General features: G+C 48.7%; 1 protein-coding gene across 1 annotated transcript; it reads left to right on the top strand.

Annotated features, from left to right (window-relative positions):
• Nucleotides 1–1,863: 1,863 nt before the first annotated feature.
• On the top strand, nucleotides 1,864–10,037 carry LOC133339652 (uncharacterized). Its single transcript, XM_061547809.1, has 5 exons — nucleotides 1,864–1,967; nucleotides 5,470–5,523; nucleotides 6,408–6,562; nucleotides 7,107–7,308; nucleotides 7,946–10,037. Exons 2-5 carry the CDS (start codon nucleotides 5,484–5,486, stop codon nucleotides 8,164–8,166), a joined length of 618 nt encoding a protein of 205 aa, XP_061403793.1. The 5' UTR covers nucleotides 1,864–1,967; nucleotides 5,470–5,483; the 3' UTR covers nucleotides 8,167–10,037.

Here is a 10,037-nt window from a genome sequence, read left to right on the forward strand (position 1 = left end):
CCACTCCATCACGACCTCCTCCACTCCATCACGACCTCCTCCACACCATCACGGCCTCCTCCACTCCATCACGGCCTCCTCCACTCCATCACGACCTCCTCCACACCATCACGGCCTCCTCCACACCATCACGACCTCCTCCACTCCATCACGACCTCCTCCACACCATCACGACCTCCTCCACACCATCACGACCTCCTCCACACCATCACGGCCTCCTCCACACCATCACGACCTCCTCCACTCCATCACGACCTCCTCCACACCATCACGACCTCCTCCACACCATCACGACCTCCTCCACACCATCACGGCCTCCTCCACACCATCACAACCTCCTCCACACCATCACGACCTCCTTCCCGCCATCACGACCTCCTCCACTCCATCACGACCTCCTCCACACCATCACAACCTCCTCCCCGCCATCACGACCTCCTTCCCGCCATCACGACCTCCTCCACTCCATCACGACCTCCTCCACTCCATCACGACCTCCTCCACTCCATCACGGCCTCCTCCACTCCATCACGACCTCCTCCACTCCATCACGGCCTCCTCCACTCCATCACGACCTCCTCCACTCCATCACGGCCTCCTTCCCACCATAGCGGCCTCCTCCAGGATTTATAGTGAAAACTTTGTTTTTACGGGTTAATTTTTTATGTGTGTGTTCGGGAACGCGTATCCTCAGGTGTGGGGACAAAGGGGTCGTCCTGGCTATGGTATAAGCGCACCGTGTTGTACAGATACATGCTGTGGTGTGAAAGCAGGCAGGGCGAGCTGTCTAAAAATTAACCCGTAAAAACAAAGTTTTTCACTATAAATCCTTTATATGCGTGGCGGCGAGAGTCCTCTCGTCCTCTGGCTTGAGATGGCTGCCACCTATGGGTCAGATGATTGCCTGCCACAAATAAGCAATTGGTAATTAAATATATATATTTTTTCCTAAAAAGTGTAAAATTTTGGAAAAAAAATTTCACGAAAATAAATTGTCACGCACAACGAATCTGTGTGCAAAATGTCAGCTCGATTGGATCACGGGAAGTGGGTTAAAAAACGACCGAAAGATTTGCACGGTCGTAAGCGCGCAAGCAAGTGAACTTAATATAAAGGATTTAAAAATGTAAGAAGTTCCATCCCTGTTAAAACTCCTCGGATTTCAATATGTATTACTCTCTCATTAGGCTCCACCCAAATTAAACACCACCAGTGGCGGGGCCATTGGGGAGGGGGTAGGGTGGCACGTGCCCCCCCCCCCCCCCCCCCAATGATCCGATCGAATTCCCTAGTCGATCGGATCATTGGTAATAAATCGTCATTTTGCGACCCCCACTGCCACTGTGTAGCATATTATTACGTGTCTGAGTCCACAATTGGCAATAATAAGTAACGGCAAAGCAGTTATAAGCAACTCACTGAATTGTGCTCAGTTGCGTATAGAGGACACGACTTCCCTGAAGGCAAACACCTTCAGCGAGCGCGATGCCGATCACACAACGCGCGGTTCGAATTCGACTAACAGGTAATGTGCCATCGCCGCACATTCGTCGAATAAAAAGCAAGGGACAAGTCCCTTACTCACTAACAACTCCTCTATCATTTCTCATTGCTGGTGGGTTTGTGCCCCCCCCCCCCTACCTGCAAATCATGGCTCTGCCTCTGCACATGAGCGTGACTTGGCCGACGAAATATTATAGTGGCAGAAATGAAGAAATCCAAGTCGACAAAAAACGCCAGTGCAGCGGTTCGACCGGTCAACCCACCAGCGCCAACGAGTGGCGGTTCAACCCCGCGTGCCCCCCACCTGCATTACCCCCCGCCCCCACGCCTTCACGTACACTGTCAACCAGCCCAGTCAGAGTCGCCCAGTCGCGTTGTTGCTGCTACTATCGCCGAGTATTCGAGACGATCCCACGTCCCTGCTCCTCCTCCCCTGCCAGCAGCATCACCACAGCTGAGAGGAGGTGAGGTTGTCTCTCTCGCCCTGCTCACGGAGACTGCGTTCTTGGGTTCCGACCGCAATTCTCGGGGTTCCATTTGGTTAATCGACTCCTCGTGTCTTTACCTTTGTGAGTGTGTGACGTTGTCTCTGTGTGTCTATCACTCAGTCTACGTGTCTCTGTGTGTCTATCACTCAGTCTACGTGTCTCTGTGTGTCTATCACTCAGTCTACGTGTCTCTGTGTGTCTATCACTCAGTCTACGTGTCTCTGTGTGTCTATCACTCTGTCTACGTGTCTCTGTGTCTATCACTTTGTCTACGTGTCTCTGTGTGTCTATCACTCAGTCTACGTGTCTCTGTGTGTCTATTACTCAGTCTACGTGTCTCTGTGTGTCTACCACTCAGTCTACGTGTCTCTGTGTGTCTATCACTCAGTCTACGTGTCTCTGTGTCTATCACTCTGTCTACGTGTCTCTGTGTGTCTATCACTCAGTCTACGTGTCTCTGTATCTATCACTCTGTCTACGTGTATCTGTGTCTATCACTCAGTCTACGTGTCTCTGTGTCTATCACTCTGTCTACGTGTATCTGTGTCTATCACTCAGTCTACGTGTCTCTGTGTCTATCACTCTGTCTACGTGTCTCTGTGTCTATCACTCTGTCTACGTGTCTCTGTGTCTATCACTCAGTCTACGTGTCTCTGTGTGTCTATCACTCTGTCTACGTGTCTCTGTGTCTATCACTCAGTCTACGTGTCTCTGTGTGTCTATCACTCTGTCTACGTGTCTCTGTGTCTATCACTCTGTCTACGTGTCTCTCTGTCTATCACTCTGTCTACGTGTTGTCTCTGTGTGTCTATCACTCTGTCTACGTGTCTCTGTGTGTCTATCACTCAGTCTACGTGTCTCTGTCTCTATCACTCTGTCTACGTGTCTCTGTGTCTATCACTCTGTCTACGTGTCTCTGTGTGTCTATCATTCTGTCTACGTGTCTCTGTGTCTATCACTCTGTCTACGTGTCTCTGTGTCTATCACTCTGTCTACGTGTATCTGTGTCTATCACTCAGTCTGCGTGTATCTGTGTCTATCACTCGGTCTACGTGTCTCTGTGTCTATCACTCTGTCTACATGTTGTCTCTGTGTGTCTATAACTCAGTCTACGTGTCTCTGTGTCTATCACTCTGTCTACGTGTCTCTGTGTGTCTATCACTCTGTCTACGTGTCTCTGTGTCTATCACTCTGTCTACGTATTGTCTTTGTGTGTCTATCACTCTGTCTACGTGTCTCTGTGTCTATCACTCTGTCTACGTGTTGTCTTTGTGTGTCTATCACTCTGTCTACGTGTCTCTGTGTCTATCACTCTGTCTACGTATTGTCTTTGTGTGTCTATCACTCTGTCTACGTGTCTCTGTGTCTATCACTCTGTCTACGTGTTGTCTTTGTGTGTCTATCACTCTGTCTACGTGTCTCTGTGTCCATCACTCTGTCTACGTGTTGTCTTTGTGTGTCTATCACTCTGTCTACGTGTCTCTGTGTCTATCACTCTGTCTACGTGTTGTCTTTGTGTGTCTATCACTCTGTCTACGTGTCTCTGTGTCTATCACTCTGTCTACGTGTTGTCTTTGTGTGTCTATCACTCAGTCTACGTGTCTCTGTGTGTCTATCATTATGTCTACGTGTCTCTGTGTCTATCACACTGTCTACGTGTTGTCTCTGTGTGTCTCTCACTCCGTCTCATCACAACGTGACCGCTGCGTCGGGCGGATAAAACGAGCAGGGAGGTGGCGCAGTGGGGAACGAAGCAGCGTCTACACCACGCACTCGACTCCAGGGGTAACTCCAAAGAAACGGAAACACAAGAATACTTATTCATCAACTGCAGATGAAATATGCGTATCCCTCATTTACGAAAGTGCAGCGTGCTGGAGTGATATAATAGTGATGACGATAACGAAACCACCACGCCGTGGGGGTTGAGTGGCCACAGACTTCCTCTTTTCGCTCAGTGTGGGATGGGTGACTCGCTGAGCTCAACGTTGTTGTGAATCTTGATTTGAAGCTTTCGTGACTGGAATAATCCATACTCTTTGGTTCTTTTGGTAAAGTTACGTAGGTATAAAATAAAATAAATCACGACGTTTCTGGCGCAAAACACAAGCATCCGTCATCAGGTGCCAAAGCATGGTCTGCTGTTGAGGCAGACTGTTTTAAAAAGGTTTGAAATGGGTGTAGCCCAAGGGTCATAATGAAGTGACCAGGGCGAGTGATGTTAATGTGAAAAATTAGCATTTAACTGTAAGATAGGAGAGCGGCCTCATCGACGAGGGCACGGAAGTGGCTATGTTAATGTGGGAAATTAGCATGTAACTGTATGATAGGAGAGCGGCCTCCTCGACGAGGGCATGGAAGTGGTTATGCTAATGTGAGAGATTAGCATGTTAATGTAAAATCGAAGAGTGGTGCAATCCAAAGGGCATCTGAGCATGAGAGTTGCAATCCAAAGGCATGTGAGTGCAATGCAAAGGACATGTGAGCATGAGAGATCTAAGAGAGAGGCATAGAGAGAGAGACACACACAAAGAGTTGGAAATTACAACTGACATAGGCAGGTAGGATGAAAACATCACAGTCAGTTAAGACTTTAGCTGGTTAATAACATCCTTCCAATGATTGCTCAGTTTGTACCCATCCTCTCGGTTGAAGTTGTGTCTGTGTGTATATATCTGGATGGCTTCATGAACAAATCTCTGATAATAGCCGGTGGGTTTTCATAGTATCTCCGTCTTGAAAAAATCAATTTCGTGTGAGCCCACAGCGTTAAAACAATGATCGGCAATGGCAGAGGTGTTGGTCCTACCGTGTTTCAGATCTGCCTTGTGTTCGCGAACGCGGTCCGAGACATGTCGTTTCGTTTCCCCAATGTAACTGCTGCCACAACCACAACTCAGTTTGTAGACACCAGGGTATTGCATGTCAGTAACACGAACACAAGGCAGATCTGGATTGCACCACTCTTCGATTTCACATTAACATGCTAATCTCTCACATTAGCATAGCCACTTCCATGCCCTTGTCGAAGAGGCCGCTCTTCTATGTTAAATGCTAATTTCTCACATTAACATCATGAGCCCCGGCCACTTATTTATGACCCTTGGGCTACACCCATTTCAAACCTTTTACAAACAGTCTGCTTCAGCAGCAGGCCATGCTTTCCCACCTGATGACGGACGCTTGTGTTGCGCCCGAAATATCGTGATTCATTTTATTTTATACCTACGTGACTTTAACGAAAGAACCAAAGAGTATGTTGTCGTGAATTTTACTTTGACCGGGTCTATCTCTTGCCACATAACCCAGCGGCACAGTTCACAAGTAGCCTCACGCTTTCTCCAAGCAATTCTGCTCTGTCACACCGTCTGTTTCTACCCTCCAGTGGAATGCATTCCGGCTCACCCTGCCCCACTCTAACCGCTGGTGGTGAGTGAAGCGAGAGATGTAATGAGCCACTCTCTTCTGTGTTCATCAGGAGACGGAGGCACCATGAAGTGGCTCCTGGTCGCAGCGTTCATCTCCCTCCTGCGTGAGTTCACACCGAGAAGCACTCACCCAGCACACGTGGAGCGGTCTCCTTCAGACCCCTTTCCCACTGGCACAGCCGAGCCGTGTCAGCACAGGGCCCTGATGATCCTGGTGGTTTCCCGCTGAAGATTACAGTGCTGAGCCAGAACCAAACCGTCCTGGCCTTGCACGACATCCGAATCTCGCACAGGGCCAAGCAGGGCCAGATACAGAATTAATACTGATCATTAACATGCATCTCGACTTGTTCATTGCGTGTGACATCAACGGCACGGCTCAGCTTCTGCTCATGGAAAAACAACCTGGCCCGCTCCCGAGCCGCACCGGGCTGGCTCGGTACAGTCCCAGCATGGGTCAGGTGTGCAGTGGAAAAGAAGTGATGTTGAACCAGCTGAGAGTCAAATGTCAATCGTCGTTACGATGACGTCGTGGCGATGGGATCCCAGTGCCAGGGCCCCCGTGTAGCCGTAAGCGTCGGTGCCTCCCGTGGTCGCACTGCGCTGAGACGCGTCCCACACGCCGCCCGTGTGACCAAGTGAGCACTGACGGTGAGGGAGGCAGTCGCGCTCACTCACCAGGTGAGCGGTCTTCCTCTCAAGTAGCTGATGCTGAATGAAGCAAGTTTTAGGTCACTCTTCAGTGAGCTCCTCCTTTTGTTATTCACTGATGCTGCGTCAGTATAAGCGTGGATGTTAAAGCGCCGCTCTGTGTAATGCCTGCATCTAGACATATCTCAGTATCTCTGCTATTACTGAGTGGACCTGTGGTGAGCACTATGAGGACAGTGACCGGTCTCTCTCTGTATAGACATCCGTATTATTTGGTTCTGATTTCTGTCTGTCAAGACATATGTCATGAGAGTGACCGGTCTCTCTCTCCGTGTAGCTGTGACATCTGCTGTGAAGCTGCAGCTCTCCCTACCGGAGAGTGTGGATGTGACGGAGGGGGAGAGCGTGACTCTTCTCTGCTCATTCTCCCCGTCGTCGACCGTCTTGAGTGACCTCTACATCACGTGGGTCACGATGCCCACAGGTGACAAAGTAAGTAAGCTCAGATGATATAATCAACGTGAGAATCTCTTTCCATGTCAACCCTGAATTTTCAACTCATTAACTGATGTATATATCGACATGTATCAGAGAGTAATAAAGTAATTTGGGGGTAATGTTCCACAATAATAATAGTCGCTTAATCGCCCAGGAATGTCGCACCAGGTCTCAAGACCCTATTGATGAGAAGGGTCTTGCCATTTGAGTTCGTGAGGGTTGGAAATCATGTTGAGATGAAACCGGAGAACCCAGAGAAACCCCACCACACAAGGGGATAATGGGCAGAGCTCTACACGCAGACTCAATCCATGGATAGAACCACTCTTTAACGCTACTTGTAAACCAAATCTACATCTGTTTCACAAACTCCTGGATACCCCACAGCCCAAGCCTACAACCTCTCGCATTCCCAATCCTAGTATTAAGTAAGCTCAACCCTGCTTGGCTATCAAGATCAGATGAGTTCAGGTTCATTGTGATTTGATTATAGCAGGATTGTGGTTCGTGTTACAATTTGTGTTTTGTGCCATTCCAGATCTACGACTCGCATCTTGGGAGTCTCTGGCTTGAAATAGCTGAGTTTGCGGGAGACAAGGAGAAGGGTGACTGCTCTCTCAGGCTCCTCAACGTCTCCAAGAACTTTGGCCCCGTGCTTAAGTGCGATGTCATTTGTACCAGCTGTGGGATGGATGGCTTCCAGATGCAACGAGAGGTGAAGCTGAACGTGACGGCTGCAGGTGAATGAGAGGGGAGCGTCGTGCTCACCACACGGTGGCGCTGTGAATCGCACCGTCACTCGTGCAGACGGTGGTGGGTGGGAGGTCAAGGGTCACAGATCACAGGGTGGATGGTGCAGAGCTGGAGAGCGGTCGTTGTACAGAGAAGAGCCTCGGCAGAGAATCTCACTGAGAGAAGTGAAGCCGTGTTGAGTGAGTGGTCTCTCCCTGTTGCACGTGAAGCCGTGTTGAGTGAGTGGTCTATCCCTGCTACACGTGAAGCCGTGTTGAGTGAGTGGTCTCTCCCTGCTGCACGTGAAGCCGTGTTGAGTGAGTGGTCTCTCCCTGCTGCACGTGAAGCCGTGTTGAGTGAGTGGTCTCTCCCTGCTGTACGTGAAGCCGTGTTGAGTGAGTGGTCTCTCCCTGCTGCACGTGAAGCCGTGTTGAGTGAGTGGTCTCCCTGCTACACGTGAAGCCGTGTTGAGTGAATGGTCTCCCTGCTACACGTGAAGCCGTGTTGAGTGAATGGTCTCCCTGCTGTACGTGAAGCCGTGTTGAGTCGCTGGTTGAGGCGGTGGTGCTGGGTGCGAGCGGGGGTCTTGTTGAGCCCCCGCTCTGTCTCTGTGTTGGTTCTTGACACCGCCGTCCGTGTCTGCAGCTCCACGTTCACACGGCAGCACAAGTGGCACGACTGTCGCTCCTGAAGGGGAGACCTCCACCACACCAGTGGCCGACTGGTGGATGACGGTGCTGCAGACGATGTTGGCGATGGGCGTGACCCTGGGACTTGGGGCAGTCATCGTCACCTGCATTCAGCTTCCTCAGCCGTCTGGGAGCTCCCCCCACTCACGCAGGTGCCCCCCTCCCCCTGCCCTCTAGCCCAGGTTCCAGGATCGCCCAGCTCCTCAGGAATGACCGTAAATGCAGGAAGCTCGGCTCAGTTCTCAGAGGTGGCAACTCTGACGCTTAATTGGCACCACTGAGACCATGGGGTCGTTTCCCGTGAACTGTATCCAGGTGTTGCTGGGTGCAGGCACCGTGCGGTTTGTAAACTCGTGTTCTTGTTCCTCAGTGGCGATGGGCATGCAGACGTGCATGGTGGTGTGGAGGAGAATGGGCATCTACTGACGATGGTGAATGGACACAAGGGGGACAACGGAGACAAAGGCAGGGACGCCGTTTGAAGAAATCTTCTCTGGGCTCCCCCGTGACCACCCTGGCCGGCACGTGGAGCCGCTCTTACCCACAGTGCAATGCTGGAGTGCAGTGCTGACTACCTGTGCTTCATGTTGTCTAAGCCATAGGCTGGAACAGTTCTGTTGGGCAAGTGACTGATGTTTCTTGCTTTTTCTAAAGTTTTGAAGAGTGAGCAAGGCAAGCATGCCACTGTTGTATATATTGTGTTTAAAAATAAATTAATGTTATTTTATGAAATTATGCAAATTTATTAATGTATGCAAATGTGTGCAATTGTGCTAATTAGGCTCGATTAATAGTTTGTATTATGATCAATAGGTGTGAGTGTGTAGTTAAGTGTATTATGATTCTTGGCATGGCTTCGTTGTCTAGGGGTGTATTAGCAATCGTGATAATACAATGATTTGGAAGATCAAAGAATCGCCCAACTGCGACTGTGGAGAAGTCCAAACCATCAAGCACATCACCGATGAATGCTCCATCCATGCCCATCCTGGCGGTATCGCTGAAATCTACACCGAGTCAACCACATCATTGGACTGGATGAGGAACCTTTGCATTAATTTATGACGATCATTAAGAAAAAATAAAAACTGGTGCTTTTCACAATGCCATACCAAAAAAGTAGAAGAATACAATGATTCTCGCTTTAACTTTTACTGATTATGTTTTAGTGTAATTATGTCCGGTCTCAGGATTCAGATCTCGCCGCAGGATATATTTAAGATTATTATGCATGAACTTAGGAAGGAACCAATCAGACTCTTCTGCGTTAAGAAACTTTAATATCTAAAAACACTAATATGCGAACACAATTATGATCGGAATTGCCACCAAAGTACTCCTGTAGATGTCCTACTCATCGATCCATACAATTAACCCTCAATGGATACGTTTGTTAAAAGTGAACAATAGAACAATTTGCTAACTTCTCAGAGTAGCGCGACCGTACACAACGATAGTAAAAGTCCGTAAAAATGACAGTATTTATACGGAACCGTGCTAAAGAAACATGTGCCCAATGGCAAAAGTAGACATCAATGAATTCATTGGTAAGATTATGCATCTTGGTTCTTTCGGTAAAGTCACGTAGAAGGGAAATAATAAAATAAAACATTAAATAATTCTCACGACGTTTCGGCCACAACGCAAGCAGCCGTCCTCAGGTGAAGAACAGGTCTGTCGGAAAGACAGCGTTCGAATTAAGAAATGTCCTGAAACAATAGTGTACATGCGAGTGTGTATGTTTGGCAAACAGCTGCGAATCAATTGTCTATCGGGACATCAATGAATTCGCGGGCGAGATTCTGTGATCAAAATAAATATCTCCAGACAATAGCATTCATGTGAGTGTGTAGATTCGTAACATAGATGCTTATAAATGTTGTGTGTCATCAATGAATTAATTAGGTAAAGTTACGCGATGAAAGAAAACAAATTACTAAAATACTTCTAAACGACCGTATTCATGCAACTCAAGAGACAGAACAATGCTTTTCACGATCAGCTAATAGTTAACACCACCTTGGGATGGCAACCCTTTTCGCAACACA

This window comes from Lethenteron reissneri, unplaced genomic scaffold (genome assembly GCF_015708825.2).
Source record: "Lethenteron reissneri isolate LAM-NWPU_2019-01 unplaced genomic scaffold, ASM1570882v1 scaffold_1938, whole genome shotgun sequence".
Taxonomy (NCBI): domain Eukaryota; kingdom Metazoa; phylum Chordata; class Hyperoartia; order Petromyzontiformes; family Petromyzontidae; genus Lethenteron; species Lethenteron reissneri.

What these genes read in the sequence shown, in the direction of transcription:
- LOC133339652 (XM_061547809.1), top strand. Translation starts at nt 5,484, where the DNA reads ATGAAGTGGCTCCTGGTCGCAGCGTTCATCTCCCTCCTGC. An exon ending in AGCGTTCATCTCCCTCCTGC is followed by an intron (nt 5,524 to 6,407) that starts GTGAGTTCACAC and finishes CTCTCCGTGTAG; the next exon opens with CTGTGACATCTGCTGTGAAG. An exon ending in GCTGAACGTGACGGCTGCAG is followed by an intron (nt 7,309 to 7,945) that starts GTGAATGAGAGG and finishes CCGTGTCTGCAG; the next exon opens with CTCCACGTTCACACGGCAGC.